Raw genomic sequence first — 20,907 nt, forward strand, 5'->3', positions numbered from 1 at the left:
ATAGATTGGAAAAGAGAAGTCCAAAATTGTAAACTTGGCATCTCTATCACTGACGATACGCTTGGGTAGACCATGTAACCTAAAAATCTCCTTGATGAATACCCAGCTAACATCTGAAGCAGTAAAGGTTGTCGTTACGGGTATTAGATGAGCCACTTTTGTGAGCATATCAACAACCACGAAAACAGAATCATAACCTCCTGTAGAAGGTAATCCTGTAACAAAATCCATACTGATGCATTCCCATTTCATCTGGGGTATGTCAAGAGGTTGAAGTTGCCCTGGTAACTTGATTCTTTCGGCCTTTATCCGCTGACAAGAAAGACACTGCCTCACATAGAGAAGTATGTCTCCTTTCATTCCAGTCCAAAAATAACTCCTCCTAACAGCATGAAGAGTCTTAGCATAGCCTGGATGTCCGGATGTAGGGCTATCACGTGCTTCATACAAAATGGTCTTCTTTAAGGCTGGATCTCTGGGTACACAGTCTAAGTCTGTAGTAAAGACATCCTCCCATAAGAGAGTAATCTTTAGCTTCAGGCATCTTATTCTGCTGGACTAGAGATACTATACGCTGGTATTCTGGATCTACTAAAGATGCTTCTTTGATTCTATCCCAGATAGGGTTATTTGGAATAGAGATAGCTCCGAGAAAGGATTTTCGGCTAAGACCATCTGCAACTGCATTTTCCTTCCCTGGTCTATACTTTATGTCAAGGTCATATTCATGTAATAGCTCTATCCATCGTCGTTGTCGCATATTGAGAATAGGTTGAGTAAAAATCCATTTTAAGCTCTTGTGGTCTGTAACCAGCTGAAACTTGCGTCCGAGAAGATAATGTCTTCATAACTTCAGCGCATGAATAACTGGTAAAAGTTCCAAATCATGAGTAGGATAATTCTTCTCATGATCTCTCAGCTTTCGCGAAGTATACGCCAATGGTCTTCCTTCTTGAGTAAGAACTCCACCAAGAGCAAATTTGCTAGAGTCGGTCGCTACTTCAAATTCCTTGCTGAAATTCGAAAGCTTTAAAATAGGACCTGAGACCAAGAACTCTTTTAGCTTGGCAAAGCTAGATTCGTGCTCAGCCTTCCATTCGATCCTCATTCCTTTCTTCAGGAGTTCCGTCAAAGGTGCAGAAATACGTGCATAGTCCTTGACAAAAATCTTGTACCATCCCTTTATTATGAGAAATCCTCTTACTTCGCTGACGGTAGATGGTTGAGGCCAATCAACGATGTCCTTGACTTTATCTGGGTCCACTGAAATTCCTTCAGCTGATATGACAAATCCAAGGTAATTGACCTTCGGTGAGCAAAAGGTACACTTGCTCTCTTTAGCGTAAAGCTGATGTTCTCGAAGGAGATCAAGTACCTTGCGAACGTGATCTTTGTGATCTGCCTCGTTCTTAGAGTATATCAGAATGTCATCAAAGAAAACCAAGACAAAATCATCCAGGTAAGGTCTGAAAATATCCTACATAAGTCGATTGAAGCTTGTAGGAGCGTTCGTTAGACCAAAAGACATTACTGTGAACTCGTAGTGCCCATACCTAGTATTGAAAGCTGTCTTTGGAATATCTGATTCCTTGATCCTGATTTGGTAATATCCTGACCTTAGATCTATCTTTGTAAATATTTTGCTGCCGTGGAGTCTGTCCAAAAGTTCGTCAATCCTTGGAATTGGATACTTGTTCTTGACAGTTACTTGGTTCAGTCCCCGGTAGTCTATGCATAGCCTTAAGGTCCCATCCTTCTTTTTCTGAAAAAGAACTGGAGCACCCCAAGGAGAAGTACTGGGTTGAATGAATCCTTGCTCAATGAGTTGCCTAAGTTGTTCCTTGAGTTCGATGGCTTCCGAAAGTGACATTTTATAAGGTCTTTTTGAGATAGGTTCACATCCAGGGATAGTCTCAATCTCATGATCTACCTCTCTGTGTGGTGGAAGATTCGTAAGGTCTTCAAGGAATACATCATCATACTCCCTCAACCAGTTTGGCCGAAGTGAGTTATCTGATTGGTCTACCTTGTTGAGTTTAACCGCATAAATTTGCTGACCCTTCCTTAGTCCCTTTAAAAGTCTGTTGGCCTTAACTAGAGTAGCCTTAGGTCTCCCATTTTCCCCCTGGATTAAGGCTTCATTACCCAAGTTATCTGTAAAGGTAAAATTCCCTTGTGCACAATGTATGTGGGCCCTATTTTGCTTTAGCCAGTCCTTCCCTAGTATCCCATCAAAGAATCCTAAGGGTAGGGTTCGAAATTGGGCAGAAGTTGGGTGTCCCCCTAAATCAAAGTCAATTTTGCCTGCAGAGTGTTGAGATACTACCTCATTGCCGTTTGCTAACTCTACAACTAGTTTGCTTGTTGGATACTTATCTAGCTTTAGCTTCCTCATGCATCTGGGTGAAAGAAATGAAAGAGTACTACCACAATCTATAAGGAAGTTAACTTGTTCACCTCTGAGAGATCCTGGCGTATGAATGACTGCGTATTGCTCGCAACCATTGGGATTGTCAATTGCAGCATGTAGGGTTGCTCTCTCCACTGCTTCATCACCCACAACTGGTTGTACCATTGCGGCATTTACTCTGGCGGTAGCTCCACGCCCTCGCCCTCGCCCTCTGTTCATCCTTCCACGTCCTCCTCTTCCATTAGCTTGGCCACGCCCACGGGTATTCAAGGGTATGGCATTGGCATTGGTTGCTTGAATGTTCCTGGGGCAATTGGATCTGTAATGTCCATGCTCGCCGCAACCATAGCATCGAACATCAGGGAACTCCATGGTTGTGGTGGTAGCCACAATAGGGCGCTGGTTATACGCTTGGTTGGCTAGTCTATTATCCCAAACAGTCGTCCTTGATCTCTTTGCCCAATGATTCCTCCTGTTCTGATTAGCCTTTTGTACTTCGAGAGCTATAGGTTTGGCCCTCAACAAGGCATCTTGTAGCGTCGTCGGCCTGAGAGCTTCCAATCGAGTATTCAGGGGATCGATTAGTCCTTGGCAGAACCTTGCCACCTGTTGTTCCAAGGTCATCTTAGGAGCATATCTCCGAAGAGTGACAAACTTTGCATAGTATTCTTCGACAAATGAATTCAGCTGCCGAAGTGAAAAGAATTCATTCATTCTCAAGGTTCTATAGGCAGGTGGTAAATAATGCCCCATTATCGCAGCTTTAATGTCTTCCCAGGACTGGGAAGATCCCTTAATATCCATGTCCCTGCAATGTTGCTTCCACCATATCTTGGCATCGCCAGTCAAGCGGAACATCGCAAGTATGGTCTGATTTATGGGTTGGGTCCCCGCAGCTTCAAAGTAATCGTTCATGGCTTCCATCCATACTTCCGCATCTCTCTCCACATTTGCCCCCTCGCCCTTAAATATCGGAGGTTGGGCTTGCTTAAGGAGGAGCTTCTTCTCTTGCGCTGTCGAGTACAGAGCAACAGGTGGTGCCTACATGGGTTATACGAAATTCTTGATACCATTACTTGGATTTCAAAATAGACACGAGACTTTAATAAAATTTCAAAATTCCACTTTATCAAGAGACAAGATTCAGAGACAAAAAGCACTTTATTGATAAAAATTTATTACAATCGAAACCCCTCAAGGTTTAGGATAACTGATGATCAGCTTATTACATGGCTTTATGGATTGCGTATAAAATACGCCTAGGAGATGGTATTCACATGATGCACTACGTCATTCGTGTAATAGTTTCTATACTCATTCTTGAGTGGATAATAAACCAAGATATCAAGCCGGAGTTCCGCTTTCAGTAATCCAAAGGTTTTGACTCGATTCGCTGGGATCACGTTGGTGACCTTCTCCAAGAGCCAATCGTTGATCGTTTGATTGGAGTTGTCTGAAACAGTCTGGTCCAATCATGTAGGCACCAAGTAGAATATCTCTATGACCCTCAACTCTTCTCCCCAACGTATCTTCTTCAAATCGGTAGCCAGGCATCCTAGCTTCCGAGCGTTGATGTAGTAAACCCCTCCTGGAAATGTCCAATCAAGTTCCCATCCTCTATCAATGCGAGTGGAGTGTGGCGTATAAGCCTTCAACAGTATCTCCATGACATCTCGCCTGAAATGGTAAACTGGGGATCTTCGAGCTTGCTCATAAATAAGCTCAAACACTTCGAACTTCCGATATTCGAGCACGGGGTCTTCCTGCAACACCAATGCAAGGAATTTGGATTAGCTACCTATATACTTTCAGTTCCTTTTAGATGTTCAAACAATACGACTTTATTTCCCAGCCTAACCTAGGCTCTGATACCAGGTGTGAGGTCCCTACCCCGCCGTTTCCAATGGCGGATCTAATGGTGAACCCGGTGGCCACTAGATCTATTGCGGAAGCAAACAAAATGGTTCAGGGTTCGACTAGCGGACGATCTCTCATCACAAAGTGAGTCGAGTTCGAGCCTACTAGCAGGGAGATCTAGCTCCACCTCGCAGGGGAAGCGTACTTGAGCTATCTAGCGATCCTAAGACCCACCTTCCAAGAGGAGAGAAGCCTCGAGTGCCTTTTTCCCCATGTTTCAAAGGCACGTACTCTCGAGAATTCCCCACTCTAGGGGCAATGAGCATTACTAATATCGAGTAAGCACTATGGGGACATAGAGTTCCCGACCAATCAGGACCACCCATCTCGTAGGCATTGGCAACCTGAGCCAAGCCCCCACTTTCCACCCCCACACTCACACTTCCTTGTGTGACCTAATTACTACCACAAAGGTTGTTCAACATAAAGATTCCTTGTTTAATTCCGAATCACATTGTTCGTTAAAACAGCCCTTCAACCAGTATTGCAAACAACACCAAGACAGAATTCTAGTAAAAATTCTACTCAAACTTATTCATAAAAGTTCCAATGTTCTGGAGGTACAACATCCCCTCTCCAGCGAGAGTTCACTCCTTCTGTTGTCGCCTAGCTGCCCATACAACTAGGTATGTCCACCGCATAGAAAGCACGTCATGGACACTCCCACCGCATAGAAAGCAAGACATGGGTTCCCACGGCATAGAAAGCAAGTCGTGGGTATTCACCGCATAAAAAGCAAGTCCTGGATTCAAGAGCCCTTTAACGAGGAACTCTGCCCCCTGTGATCAGTAGGGGGGTCAGAACTAATTCAACAGTGGAAATAGAATGAACATGTCGAGCTAAATTTTCCCTAGCAGACATTCTTTCCTATTGCAAACAGTATATCCATCAATCATTTCTTTCCTACTATAGATTTTAATGTACAAATGAGTTCAGTGCCGAGGTTTTCGTCGGATTTCTCCAACATGTTTTGGGGATATGTTCATTCCTAACTAAACGTGTGCAATGTTAAATTAAACAACATGAATGAAATTATGATCTACCTCTTCCATTTCTTCGTCGATGGCCCGTGAGATGGCCGGTATTTGTTCCTCCATGGGAGCTTTCCCCTTCCCGTTGACATTGCTGGTTCCCGCCTCGCGGTCATGGGCACCACCGAAGCGAGTTCTCTTAACCGGGGCCATTTCTCACTACTTTAAATGATTAGCTCGGAGAAAGAACTAAGGTTCACAAGTGTCATAACAATTCAATAGGTAGATTAGCAACATAAATCAATCCCTCCTATATGCGAGGTTTAGAATTTTCCATATAGTAATCATTATGGATGACACATAATCCTATGGGAACCGGCTCTAAATGATAATTACTCGGCTTACATGATTAATAATAATAGGATTTCACTAATGAAATTACCAGAGAGATGAATTAAGCACGATTAATCTCTTTCCTAGCAATTAGAGGGTGCAGAATCACCGCATGCATAGGTGTGAGAAAAACCACCTCTTAAAGACTTAATGACAGATTAATCTTACCTTAATTATATCTTAATGCATAACAGAGATGGATCTAAATCAGCTACAATATTAATGCGTGATAGAAAGAGTGATTCTCATCAATCTACACAATTACTAGCTTACCGATTAATTTCTATGCTACCTAGAGAGAGAAAATTCTAATAATCGTACACTACTTATTAATTAAGAGTGATGAATGGCTGATAATTCAGCTATGGGATGATGATTACATAATAGAATATGGTTAAGGAGAATTTAGAGAGTAATTATAGAGAATTACGACTAGGAATAAGCATAATAGACGAGGAATTTAGATGGTAGAGAAAGGAATTTACAGATAGCATTAATTAAACCGTGGTTATCGTGATTAAGGGCTGATAATCTTCTCGATTTTCTGATCTAATCGAGCTTCTTGAGGCGAGAATTCGACAGCACCTCCCTCCTTGCTTCTCCTTCAAAAGGTGTGTGTACCGACAGCACCTTCCAAGAGTATGTGTAGGTGTGTGTGTGTGTGTGTGCAATGTGTGTGTGAGCATATGTGTGTGTGTGTGTGTGCACTGTGTGTGTGTGTGTGTGTGTGTGTGTGTGCAGGCCTTTAAATAGGCTCCTACAAGTTGAAAATCGATTTGTGCTGCTATAAGCATCTGAGTGAGCACTCAGTCTCTGCATTGGCAAGTTTAGTTCCCCTACCCACCAAGTGTCAGGTTGGCTTGGTTAACTGACTCTGAGACTTAGTTATTGGCTTGGAAACTCTCCCAGGACTCCCACAAAGCAAGAGGGCGCCCCCTAGCTGCTAAAGCTGATTTGGAGTGGGCCGGAACCTGTTCCCACACAGTCCCGGGCCCCCGGTACCTCCCCGGGCAATTTTGAGAAAATTTGATTCTATGCTAAAACGGGTCATACGAGTCGGATTTTGATGCCGAAAATTGCTATAGCAAGCTCTAACTAAGGCGTACTGGCCCGAGTACCTGCCATATTTAGCAGCCCCCGAGGTTCGAAAATGCATTTTTTTGAAATTCGGGATACAGGTGCAGTTTTTCGAGACGATCAAAACTGGACGGGTCGGGTGACCAAAAACTTACTATTTTTGGGAAATTTTTACAAAAATTATTTTAATTCACATTTCGGAGCTTTAAAACATTCTAAACATCATGGCACTGACAGAATTTGAAAAACTGCTAAAAATAGTAACTTTTTTCATTATGTTCATTTCATGGTACAATGGTGCTCTTTTGATCGGGGTCAGAGACCTTACAATGCAGTCAAGCACATGGATAGTCTTTTGACAAGTGTCCTCCTTACCCCTTAGAGAGAGAGAGAGAGAGAGAGAGAGAGAGAGAGAGAGAGAGAGAGAGCTTGAAAATATCTAGATATTTGTTGGATGGAAGTAGAAGCTCATTGGACCCCTCTTTAGTCCAATCAATAGCATTCAAGCACCCCATGTGGTTAAGCTTAGTGAGAGTCTGACATGTATCCCATGTGCCCGTTTAGAAAAGGGGTGCCCCTTGGGTGAGTGGAAGGTTAGGTCAAAAATTTTCCTAACTTTGGGACTTTTATGCATAGGAAGCTTCTCAAGCAACTTCCTCAGTAAGTGTGTGTAGGGTCTCTTTTTGACTCAAGCATCTTACCCCCCATGCATAGGAAGCTTCTCGAGGAACTTCCTCATTAAGTGTGTAGGGTCTCTTTTTGACTCAAGCATCTTACCCCCCCATGCATAGGAAGCTTCTCAAGCAACTTCCTCATTAAGTATGACAAGTACCTCAAGTACCTTAGTCATCAAGCATGACAAGCACCTTAGGTGGAGTTCCCACCTCAAGCTCAACCCTAGCTTGCCTAAGGTCAAAGGCAAGTTTAGATCGGGTTCCCACCTCAGGCACAACCCTAGCTTGCTTAAGGTCAAAGACAAGTTTAGGTCGGGTTCCCACCTCAAGCTCAGTCCTAGCTTGCTTAAGGTCAAAGGACTTTTAACACTAACCATTAGAGGTCTTGAATGAAGCTAACCCTAAGGTCTTTTAAGCTCCATTAGTTAACTTTGCTCTTTGACAGACCATCTCTCATTTGGGCCCCTTTACCATTGGCCTTGTGCTGAGATAGATCCGTAAGCACATGTCTATATTCTAACCCTTGTTCCCGTTTATTATCCTATATTAAATGATCAGTTTAATATGAGAAAATCATTTGGGTTGGTTAGATATTAGATTTTTAATGACAGCAAGCCTGAGCATATCCTTCATGATAGCTTTGCACCTAGCAGTAAGGGAACTCGTAGAAGAAAAGAAAGGGCCATCAAATATGGCTTTGTTCCTTTCACTCCAATTTTGCCGTAAGAATTCACCTCTTAGACAAGTCCACAAGGGGTTGTCAGTAAAGTTGCACTCCCCTAGGGGGGATAGATATTTGAGAGAGTTTTGATTTGGCAACCTCCCTCGTCTGCTGCAGAACTGATTTGAAGCCCGAGTTGTGTTTACATGTGATAAAAAGGTGAGCTAGTGATTCTTCTTGAGCCATACATCTCTTACACATCACATCAGCAATTCCCAAATTTTTAGCTTTTGAACCTGTCCACAAACCTTGGTGAAGGGTAAGCCAAAGTAGACAACTATGTTTGATTAACATTGGGAAGGCGCAAATGCATTGGAACAACCTGTGTTTGGCATTCTAAGAAAGGTTCCACCTGTTATTAAGCTTTAACACCAAATGTGGGTCCATTAAAAGAGTTGAACCTTTTGAGTGGTAAATATCTCTGCAAAACTTTGACACAATATTTCGGTGTTCCCTATAAATGCACTGTAGCTGCTCCTTTACTATGAGGATTCTACTATAGACCAGATCATCACAACCTTGAGAAATCCTAACCTATTGCATCAATTGCTCAGCTGTGAGCCAACATATTTCCAGTTTCTTTAAACTGCGTTGAAATTTTTGTGAGCTTTCCTAGATAAGTGTCACCCATAAGCCTTGGAGAACCAACTATACCAAATGGAGTCTTGCAACCACACTGTAGGGAAGAGAGTCCAGCCTTGAGGGGGTTCCCAACTAGCTTTTTTTGTCTGCCCAAGCTTTCCAAAACCTGCAAGTCAGAACAGAGCCCCTAGGGGTAAAATTAGCATTAGAAATAAGAAGATCTTCAAGTGGGAGACCTTGCCAGGATTTGTACCCATTGAGGTAGAACTTAGAGGTGTTGTTTTTTATGAGCAAAGCCTAGTTGTCAAGGAAGAGACTGCTCTTAGAATCCATTTTCTAGCCAGCTTGCATGACAACTCTTGCAGGTTAAGAATGCCCATGCCCCCATTCTCCTTGCCACTGCAACAAGTTTGCCATGACACCTTTGGTATTTTATTGCCATAATCAGAGAATCCCCATAAAAATCTCCTTGCCAATGAGAACAATTTGTTTAACTGATATTGAGAGGGCATCCAACATGCTAAAAAATACACAACAGAGGACAATAGGTAACGATTAAGCACAAAGACTTTGGCAGACAGACTTGGCTGATGATTATGCCATAGAAAAAGTTTCACTGTGAATTTTTCTAGAACACAATCCCACCTTTGATTGAAGGATACTTTGAACCCCATAGGTATACCAAGCAATCTGAAGATTTTTCTATCCTCAATGGGTTTATATTCTGTAGACTTGATTAGTCTGGATATGTACCTTTGAAAACTTGGAACCCAGTTTTGGAATGACTAATAACTGAACCACTAGCTAGTCAAAACAACCTTAGACTTTCCCAAAAGCTCTCAACTGACTTAGTGTCATTACTTACCAAACCATTGGTACCATCTGCAAATTACTGTAGGCAAAACTGATCCTCTGACCCTTCGATCTGTGTCCCTTTTATTTTCCCCTTGGCCATCAGATCTTTTACCAACCAGCCTAGAGCATTTGCAGATATGGCATAGTCCAAAGGAGACAAAGGACAACCGTGTCTAATTGATTTACACAGAGAAACAGAATCAGTGAAAGACCCATTAACTGAAATTTTAGCTATAGCATTCCCAAACAGTAAATGCAAAAAATTGATAAATTTCTTGTCCAATTCCAAGTCAAAGAAACTTTGTAGTATAAATCCCCATTCTATCTTGTCATATGCTTTGTCAAAGTCTATCTAAAAGAAAAATAAACTGATATGTCTCCTCAGCATAGTCCAAACCTTCCAAGTAGCAATGATAACATTAAGAATATACCTGCCTTTAATGAAGACTTTCTGCTCTTTCAAAATGAATGATCCATAAGAGGGCCGAGCCTCCTAGCTAGAGAGAGGGGAACTTTTTTGGTAATGGATCTTCAATTAGACAACTCCTCCCTTGGGCTTTTCTTATGGATGAGTTTAACAACTCTGGCATTAATAGAAGGGGATAGAGCTCCTTGAGCCAGGGCTTCTTATCAGACCAACATAAGATATGGGACCAAAAATTCTTGAAATAAAGTATAAAATTCATTGGGGATACCATCCAGACCAGGAGTCTTATCAGGCTTCAAATTTCCAATAGTGTCTCTAAGCTCCCCCTCTGTTATTGGCAGATCCAAGAGCTTAGCCAACTGAGAAGAAACAATTTTCTTTCTCATAGAGGCTCTGGGTGATGGCATGCATTTTGATTGGTGAGGGATTTTAAAAAATGGATGGGCAGCAGCAGTGTGTAAACGGCCTAACGCTGCAAGTTTCTCTAAGGGATGGGTACTACTACTACTACTACTAGGCAAAAGATTAGAATTTGGGGTACAAAAGTCGTCGAGCGCCCAGAGCGGGACCCCCACCGTGTAGCGCACCTGAATCCTCCCTCACGTAACGAGATGTTGGTGGCCAGGGGGGCAAGTTAACCCTCAGCTCAGCTACTTCCGAGTTCCCATCTGCGCCTCTTTAAAGTGGACGAGGAAGCGGAGAAGAAGACGTGCCAGCCCTTTAATTCGCAAACACCTACCAGTCACATTGTCCATGGGTTGATGCCGCGCTGTGAGAGTGGCGAGAGAGAGCGAAGAGAGTAGTGGCTCAAAATTACAAATGCCCGCAGGGCCGCAGCAGCGATGTTCTCACAGAGAGAGAGAGAGAGAGAGAGAGAGAGAGACACGTGAGAAGCTCTCACCTTCTTTAAAGCACGCGCATTGTCATCAACTGCCGAAGCGCTCTAGTTCCTGGCAAAGCCTCTCGAGTCTCAAGAACTCCTTGCCACCTGCAGTCCCTCTATTATAAGTGTTAAGTACGCGAGAGAGCGAGAGAGAGAGAGAGAGAGAGAGAGGCGCGGTGTGAGAGCCTAGAGGAAACCATCGAGAGAGGGACTGACAAGAAAGTACTCGTCATAAGTAGCGAGTTAAGATAGGGCGGTTGCTTGTATATGTGTGTGTGTGTGTGTGTGTGTGTGCGTGTGTGTGTGAGAGAGAGATTGTTTCAACTTTCGTGTTTCCTTTAGTGTTTTCAACTCCTGTATATTGCTGAAAACACCCTTGTGAGCACAAAGAGATGCAGCTCCACAGGCAGCAGCTAGGTCCCCTCATTAAGATTTTCCTCTTCTACATCACCCTCACCAGGTATCTGGCACAACCCCAAGAAGCAGGCAGTCCAGATTACTATGCCAATAGCTGCCCTAACGCAGAGAGTGTCGTTCGCAACACTCTGAGGGGAAGCTTCATACGTGACAACACTTCACCGGCGGCCTTGATCCGCCTCCTCTTCCATGACTGTCAAGTCAATGTGAGTATGAGTAACTGATTAGCATCTGTGTCATAATAATGATTGGGTGTAATCTACAATTGAGTATCCACTAACTCTATCTTTTGCTCCCTGTTTTGTTTCTCTTGTGCAGGGCTGTGATGCATCCATAATGCTGGATAGTGGCTCCGATGGGAGCGCCGAGGTAGAGGCGGCAGCGAATTTGGGCATTCGCCGACAAGACTTCATCGTTGCCATCAAGAAGCAGCTTGAGTTAGCATGCCCCCAGACAGTGTCATGTGCAGATATCATTGCCTTGGCTGCCCGGGAGGCAATTATTCATGCTGGGGGCCCTGCCATAAGCATTCCTCTTGGAAGACTGGATGGGTTCGACGCAAGTCGGGATGCGGCTGAATCGGCCTTGCCGCCAGCCACCATCAGCGTCCCTGACATGCTTGATTTGTTCTCAAACATGGGAATGAGTACTGAAGAAAGTGTGGCAATTCTAGGTCAGCTTCCTTCATCTGTGCTAACAAAGCTCATTCTTCTCACCAATTTTTGATAATGCAGAAGCCTAAATTTGCATGTATGATGGAAGCTTTCGTACTACAGGGAAAACGTCCTCCAAATTCCAATTAACCACTAAGCAAAATGTTCTGATAGATGACTGTGAAATTTGTGACAATTTCACGTGCCTTGCATTAATGCTTCTTTAGAGGAAGAGAGGCTGTGGTGACGTCGCAGGCGGGCCGGCCGCTGCAGTCTGGACAATTTCCTTTGGAAGCCTCTCTCTTTTGTATTGGGCAGCCAAATTAGCCTAAAGCCAATGGTAATTTGGGCAAGGGTGGCTTTTCAAGCAGGATAAGGCACAGGTGGCCCTTCACTACCTGCACTTTTTTGGAAGTGGCCAAAATATCTCTGTCCGGACAAAAGGCGGGAACAAAAGTGTAGTTTGAGAACGCACGATTGTTAGTACAGACAGAGTAGTGAATGCACCTGAAATCCCACATTTCACTTTTACTTTTACTGTACGGACGAATTTACTTAATTCCGATACTGTGAATATGCTGCAGGGTCCCATACGATGGGGGTGGCGCACTGCACGAACTTCGCGGATCGGCTGTATCCGACGAGCGATCCAAACTTGAATCGGCAGGATGTGATCAAGCTGAAGGCGCGTTGCCCGAGGCTGCTGCCGCGGTTGAACGGGCCGCAGTTCCCGATCAACGCCTTCGCTGCGCTCGACACCTCCAACTTCCGCTTCGACAACACCTACTTTCGCAACTTGGTGGCCGGCCGGGCGTTGCTCACCATCGACTCCAATCTGGCGATGGACCCCACCACGGGCCCCATCGTGGAGAACTTCGCTCAAAACCAGGGGGCCTTCTTCGACGCCTTCTCCTCCGCCTTCGTCAAGCTCTCCTCCTTCCAGGTCCTCACTGGCTCCCAGGGTGAAGTTCGTCTGCGGTGCGACCAAATCAACCAGTAGCCAGCTAATTACTACATCCGCCCGTCTTGTGTTCGAACCCCAATACTCCCACCAACTTTACTCACAATTCCCATTGTGCTCCCATCATATTCCCACCCTGAGCCATTTCGTTGCTCAATCACACATCACACATCTTGTGACCAAACAAGCATGCGTCAATATGTATTACAAGAGCCTTAGTTTGGTACCATTTCCCTTGGTTTGCCTCTATAGAAGAGGTGCAACTTTTACCTCTTCGATGTGAGCCCCTTTAATTTTCAACACCTCTATTAATGCTGTTCTAAATCTACTTGTTAATTTCGATTCAACAAATTCAAATGCTTTATCGTGGGCATTTGGGCTCCTCTTCTTTGTGAAGTCAGAGAAGTAATAATGGGCTTCCAAGGCTAGCCAAATTCCAATGCAAACCAGGAACATGTTGAAGTGAAGGATGGGCCCATAGAAAGAAGCATGAGATATTAGAGGGAGGCAAGAAGAGAGTATTTATGGACCGAAGGCCAGGAGTAGACTCCATTAGCATGTATGGGTATTAACCAACGGTCATGAGATCATAGGGAGAGAGTGTAGACTCCATTAGCTTGTATGGGTATTATCCAACGGTCATAGGATACATAATTATTAATTAACCTTTGAAATAATTGTCTCATGCATGGTCACATGGCATTTGTTCTATATAAAACTATTTTGTAACTAGTATGATGATTTTGGCTTAGTTGCATAAGCAACATCTTCCCAAAAAAAAAAGCTTTGTGTGACCACATCCAAAGGGAAAGAGTGAGCTTTTGGAAAGCCCTTGGGACAACGGTATTTGCATTGCCTTTGAGGTTTTCTTCGGTTTTCTTCCCTCTATCCATACAAGTGTGGATGGAGATAGACCTAGAGATGATTCCCTTCATTCTATGGGAGACAAGTTGGATGACAACCTTGGCCATGAAACATGTTTTTTCATTAACAATATACTAGCAATCTATGAAAGTACATGTATGTGGGGCAAAGTTCCATATTGCTAAAATGAAAATCTTTCGAATTATGTATTGTTTACAACAAAAATTACTTTCAATTGTTCTTTGTTAATCATTCAAATTCTTTGAGGATTTGTGAGCTACGTAGGGTTGTTTTGATACTTAGTTTGTAATTTAATTATTTTTCGTTATTTAGGTTTTGTTTAGTATACTTTACTGGCGGCATTGATTTCCTCTTGGGATAAAAACAACCCACGATATATAGTGCCGTTCAAATAGCAACTGCTTGCCAATGCTTAGAACTTGGGCTATGCATAAAATCTACTCACTTGTGAGATTGCAAACTAACCTTGTAATGCATACATAAATGAGGCAACCATAAGTCATTTGGTAGAATGTAAATTCAAAGTGATTTCCATAGGAGTGGTAATTGGCTTGTACTCATCAAGTCCAAATCTGCTTGGCAAGGTTTGCATATACTTTGTCTGACATGTTATAATACCTTCATTACATTGCTTTAAGTGAATGCCCAAATAATGATGTAAATGTCCCAAGCCTAATGTCTCAAATGTGGCATTCAAATCACCTTTAAATTTAGTAGTATGTATCTCATTTGGACCAATGAGTTACAGATCATCCACATACACAACAACAATGAGACATACATCATCTATACATTCTACACACAAAGTGTTGTCAAATGAAATGTTTCAAGAGCCATGTGCAATCAAATGATTATGCATCTTTGCATACAAGCACAAGAAGACCGTTTTACACTATCCATACTATTATAATGAGGCAAGGGATTCCGCCCCCTCCCCTCGGACACGTATCAACATGAGCTTCATCTGGCCCCTCCCCTTGCCCATGTGTAGGCAGTTGCTTCCTCCGGTAGCCTTTCTGGCCAGTGTGCCCTACGCGATGTGAAATAATGGACAAGCGAGCTGACTCAATGTTGAGGCAAGAGCAGTCGCAATGTGTGTGTGTGTGTGTGTGTGTGTGTGTGTGTGTGAGAGAGAGAGAGAGAGAGAGAGAGAGAGAGAGAGAGGACAAGCGAGCCGACTAAGTGTCCAAGTGAGAGCAATCACAATGTGTGTGTGGGTGGAGAGAGAAAGAGAGATAGATAGATGGATTATCGTCCACGGAGGTCAGATATGACCCATGGGACCAAAAACGAACACTACAACATTACGTCTAAGAAGAGGATGGCGATACATATCAGTTAAAGACTGTGGGTCCATCGAGAGGATAAGAAGGAAAAAGGATAAACTTTTTCGAGTAAAGCTTGGCTCTCTTCTTCCTTCGCCTCCTCTAGCTTAAGTAGTCGAAGCTTGAGTTTCTCGTTCTCTCCGATGAGTTCTTGGATTAGTGCCTCGAGAGCGGTAATCCTTGCTTCTTGGCATCCGAGGGATCTTTTTTTGGTGCAGCTGCCACCACGAGGAAGCTTCTGCCTGCGGGTGGGGTGCTCAAGGAAGACATTGGGCTTCCTCTTTTCTAGAATGGTAGAGAATGGACGGCTGGCAGTCAAAGTTAAGAAAATTGTGTGGGAAACACCATTAAGGTTGAAAATGCCACTCGACTCTACCAAGCAGAACCATTCAAAAACGCTGTGAGAGCTTGTGGGGGGGTAGCAAGTCGTGGTTCTGCAGGGGCGGTATTGGGCGAGAGAGCTTCTGTCCAAAGCAGGAGCGAGGTCAAAAATGCTGTGAGAGCTTGCGGGGGGAGGGGGCATCAGGTCGTGGGTTTGCAAGGGCGGTATTGGGCAGACCTGCGTGTCTGGCAGGAGTGGGAGAAGAATCTTGAAGTGTATTTTTGAGGCGAATGCGCAGAGAGAGGGGAGAGAGAGACGAGGAGAGCAGGCCTACGCAGCGAGGCAAGCTAGGAGGGGCGAGAGAGAGATATGTGACCTCTCAAGGCAAAAGCGGGGCGAGCACTCTGTGCGCAACAAGGGAAGTGAGGAGGAGCGAGCAGTTCGCAAAGCCACTGATGTGACGAGGACGAGGGGGGAGGGTGGGATGCACAGAAAGATGAGAAAGATCTCTTTTGAATTGCCAGATTGTTAGTAGCAAGCTAACTCGGATACCAGAATTCGGAGCTCTCATTGTAGAAACATTTATTATTTTGATGAATCGGGAATATTGTAACTCTTATTTTTGGGATAAACTTTGTAATTGATGAGCCGGAGCTACAAGCTTTCAGATTGTATCAACCTGTCTTTACCTATCTTTAGTTAAAGCTCCCAGATTATTAGTTTTGACCTCCAAAAACCTTTGGTAAGGTATAAAAGCCAATTTTTGTAAGTTATTATTAAGTTTTGGATAACGAAATACACAGTGTGAGCTAACGACACTCACTTCTCTCCTTCTCGCGCTTCTTACTCCCTCTCCGGTTGTCACATTGCAGTCGCGTCTGTTGCGTTGCAACTACAGGTAAGAGCTCTACGCATTGACGTAAGCATTTTACAGTATTTCATAGCTTTTGGCGTTGTCGACCCGCGGCCTAATTTCATCATAAGTAGAAATTTACACTTCAAAATAAAAAACTAAGCATAAGCGGGGTATTGGGGCATCATTACTAAGCATTTAGATGAATTCTGGGTCAAAAACGACTAGGTAAAAAATCCACTGTTGTTAATAATTGTGATTTTTGCACTTGACTTAAAGTGTGATTTAAGACCATAAGCATACTGCTTAGGTCTCATAAACATGTCCTAAAAGTTTCGTTGCGTTTGGATGTCATTTGATGCTGTAATGGATCTGCTTTGTTTGCCGATGAGTGATTGGCTTTTGGTGATTTCAGTCACTTGAGTGTAGTTTGAGTTAAGTGCGAGTTGTTTATTGTTTTCCAAGAGATTGACAACCTCTTGTAGCCTCTATGCACTAGTCAAGTCAGCTTCGTCCGATGGATTGACAATTTAATTGTGGTTCTCACTACGTCTGCAATAAGATAGAAGTGTGGTTAGACACCCGTCCCACATTTGATGCCGTTGCCAAGGATCGAAGAGACCTAAACTAAGAAAAAACACGAGCGTCTTGTGAAGTTATCCTTTAACTTCCTCTAGGATCTCCTGGAGTAAAAACTTTTCTTTTAAAACCACATAGCTTAAGATTGTCGTCTTTTGTTGTGTAGAGGTATCTTGGAAGTAATCGTACTTGTTGAGTGCCTTTAGAATTGTAGAATTGTAGAACTAGATTAGGATTTTGAGAATAATTGGTAGATGAGACAAGTTCTAAGATCAATGCTCAAGAAACCATAAAAAACAAGAAAATGAGTGTTTGTGGACACTTTCCACAACCTCATTGCAGTAGAACCTAAGAGTAGGGTAAGTAGAATCCGAGGTGGGTTTCAGAACATTGCTCTCTCCGAAAGAATAAATTGTGAGTTGGTATGTGAAGTTGCAGAGTGTCAGGACTACGGCCAGAAATAGTACGAAAAGACTGACAACAGGCCAATCCGATTGGAGAGTATGCTTTAAAAGTTGTATAAACCAATGGGTAAGCTCAAGGACACAATGAGATGAAAATTTCAAGAGTTTGCAAAAACTCAGATTATTTACTTTTTCTTGATATTTTAGGCCAAATTAAGTTTTGACTTGACTTAGAGGCTTAAAATAGCTCATGAAAAGACTGTCCAGTGAAAAAGTTCAAAAAAGTGTTCATTTTGGGCCTAAAGTAAATAATCGCGATTATTTACTTTCAGCTCAAAACTGACCAAGGTTGATACGAGTGGCTCTATGCATCTGTACAAACAACTTTTGTAAAGGACTATAGAATTTGGATCACCAAACTGACAACTATGTAAAAACTAAAGTCTGTACTGACTTTCGGGAACTTGAGTATAAATTGGAAATTTTTTTGTTCAAACTCTATGAGACTTTATTCATAGGCTTATGTTGATTTGATAGACATGTGCACATGCTCAGTTGACCAAAAAGATGGAAAAATTTGTCAAAAGTAAATAGTTGTAATTATTTACATCTGTCCCATTTTTCAACTTTTTTGACCAAGTTAGTATACCACTAGCTTTATCATGTTATAATAAGCCCACAAATCAAATTTTGTAAGATTTGGATTATTGGATTGAAAATTGTCGCCAAATTTGCAAAGTTAGTATGCAGATACAAAGTTGATGACCATTTGAACCAAAAATTGTCCAAACTTGATGAAACTTGGCTAGGGTGCTTAAGTTGTGATACTTAACAGATCTATGTCAAGATTGGGACAAAAACTTGCAAAAACATAGCAGGAGTAAATAATGGGGATTATTCACATCTCCTTCAAAAATTGATAATTTTGCACATTTGAGTATACCACAAAGTCAAGCATATCAAGTAGACCACACAAATCAATTTTGGTGAAATTTGGATCACAAAGGTGAGACTTAAGCCAGATTCTTGAAAACTGAGTCTGCGGACACGAAATAGTTGCTAAACTTGAACAGATTTTGTTCAAACTTAGTGAAAATTATCCAGGGACCTTAGCAGGTTGTATACTTGGCAAATCAAGCCAAAAAGTGTAATAAAAGAGAAAATTAAATAATTATGATTATTTACTATTGCTACACAAAGACACCATTTTTGACTTTTGAACTTGTACAGTGTTAGACCAACATAATACAAGGCCACCGGGCAATTTTGGGTTCAATCGGATCCAAATTGGTACATGCTCACTCAGTTTCCAGGTTGCAGATTCATCCTTTGATTTTTTGTAAAAGTAGAATATGAAAGTCTCAACTGCTGACTCAATTAGCTCGAATTGAAGTGATACACATAGACCATTCTCAATAGTTAGCAAAAACTATACAGTCTTTGTGAAAAAATAGCTAACTTGATCAAAATTGATACATGAATCAGGTTGCAGACAAGGAATTGGCAGCTTGACAGAAGTTGCAATCAAGTCAAGTGGAAGAAATTGACAACAAGTCAATCCAACGATAAGTACTCTATCCAGGGCTTTACAAGTCTATATGAACCTTAGATCTGGTCGTATACTAGGAAACCAAGGCATATTTGGAGAAACCTCCAGTAGAGTATTCACCGAAGAAAGTGTGAATCAATGCAATCCCTTGCATGCTATCCTTGAAGAAGTCTCAGACACTTTTTCAGATTCAACATCGGAAATGTCTTCCTATTCGACTCACTCAGAAACCGGAACGGTAGTGCGCTATAAGCATATACTCTCTTTTTATAAGACTAATCGCCATGGAGCTCAGGTTTACCTAGATCCTAACGAAGAGGATGCTATTCACATTGATGACCATGGTATTGAGTTCAAAGAGGAAATTAGGGTAAACAAACAAGGAAAAATATACATGGATAGAAACGAAACTCAGTATTTACAAGTCGAAAACCCTGACGTGATAGAAAAATGGGGTTACAAGTAAAAACCATAATTCTAGATGGCAGCTAAAGAAGGACTACCAACTTTAGAATTTGAAAGATACGATCAAGTTGATTTGAAGCCTTCGAAATGGCTTAGTACAGGTAATCCTAGGATCGGGATCTACTGTTGGGAGGATATAAACGTCAAAGATCTTCTATGGACTTCGCATGCTAAATCAGGACAACTAACATCCATGAAGATCATCTATTTATTCAAGATCAAAGAAAAGGGTTCAACAGATCTACCAACCTACCTGTTTAGGGATTGTTATAACAACAACTTTGTTATAATGACTCCTGAGGAGGTGGAACAAATCAAATACCAAGGGTACTCCATAAAGGGATGGATATTGGGCCAAGGACCAAAAACTATTCCAAGAGACGAACACCGATGAGAGATCTTCGAAGAGTAATGTTAAGAAACCAGAAACCACCTCATTACGAAGAAAACCGGGTGACAATAAAGCCAATCCAGGGCTATATGAGTCACTATTTCCAACAGACTGATTTGAAGGACTTAGAACGGGAATTGCCATGAGACCGGGAGTTGAACCAAATAGACGTGTTAAACCAGTTGATTTTCAGAAATGGGTCAGACAATACAGTGGACCTTGGGATCCATATGACACTTAGTAAGGTTTAAGCAAGTGCTAAGAGCATAACGCATATTTGATTTCCATACTCAATTCGAGGGGTTTGGAATGACATTAGAAGGAGAAGCATTGGCATGGTTCCAAAACATTCCACCAAGGTCAATCATGGACTTAAATACATTAGCTAAAGGATTTGTAGTTGCTTGTTCCAAAATGGGGATCAAACACAATACGATAGCTCAAATCTACTGCTTTAAACAGAAACAAGGTGAGTCTGTTAGGGATTGTGCAACTCAAGTGAAACAATACATTGAAAGATGCCCAAAGCTAGAGATACCTGCGGAAGAAAGATTAGTATCATTGTTTCTAGAGGGACTGCTAAACAAAGAACTTCATGCTATACTGTATAGAAAGAAGCATACAACCCTAGAAGAGTGTGCGTCAGATGCTATTGACTTAGGAGACAATTGTGATATTTTCAATGAAGAAGATGTCTCGAAGGATAACCAAAGCGAGAAAATACCATCCACCAAACCAGCACAAGAGGGAACGGCTATTGCAGCACCGCTTTTAGCCATTGAAGACATGCTCAAAAGGATAAACGACATGATGAATAACATGCAAAAAGCACCTATGAGGGGACCAAAACAAGGGATACCTCAACAATGACAACCAATTAGGCTACAGAAATGGTGTGCAATCAAGGGTAAATGGACCAACTATGAGACCAATGAGTGCTACTATTGACCAAAGTATGATGGGAATGTTCAGTACGTGCCTATGAGACCACAAGGGCAATCCTTGTACAGATATCAGCCTAATATGGCCCCAGCTCCAAGACCACCGATGGGTATGGAAAGACCTCAACCCTTGCTGGGCCAACAACCTCCATATCCGGGACATAGTGCAGTGCCTGTAAAGTACACACATCCAGAGGGAGTCATAGATGAACAAGCACTAGTGCCTGCTACACCCTACGGTGAGCCTAGTCC

The 20,907-nt window shown here is 42.5% G+C and overlaps 1 protein-coding gene across 1 annotated transcript; it reads left to right on the top strand.

Moving 5' to 3' along the window:
* Positions 1-10,747: 10,747 nt before the first annotated feature.
* LOC147462055 (peroxidase 29-like) lies at positions 10,748-13,277 on the top strand. The gene is made up of 3 exons (XM_086509503.1): positions 10,748-11,533; positions 11,646-12,000; positions 12,565-13,277. Exons 1-3 carry the CDS (start codon positions 11,303-11,305, stop codon positions 12,978-12,980), a joined length of 1,002 nt encoding a protein of 333 aa, XP_086365629.1. The 5' UTR covers positions 10,748-11,302; the 3' UTR covers positions 12,981-13,277.
* Positions 13,278-20,907: the final 7,630 nt, after the last annotated feature.

This window comes from Adiantum capillus-veneris, chromosome 3 (assembly GCF_014529385.1).
Source record: "Adiantum capillus-veneris isolate H3 chromosome 3, ASM1452938v2, whole genome shotgun sequence".
Taxonomy (NCBI): domain Eukaryota; kingdom Viridiplantae; phylum Streptophyta; class Polypodiopsida; order Polypodiales; family Pteridaceae; genus Adiantum; species Adiantum capillus-veneris.

Coding starts and splice junctions, on each gene's coding strand:
- LOC147462055 (XM_086509503.1), top strand. CDS start 11,303: ATGCAGCTCCACAGGCAGCAGCTAGGTCCCCTCATTAAGATTTTCCTC. Junction 11,534..11,645: donor TCCATGACTGTCAAGTCAAT/GTGAGTATGAGT, acceptor TCTCTTGTGCAG/GGCTGTGATGCATCCATAAT. Junction 12,001..12,564: donor AGAAAGTGTGGCAATTCTAG/GTCAGCTTCCTT, acceptor AATATGCTGCAG/GGTCCCATACGATGGGGGTG.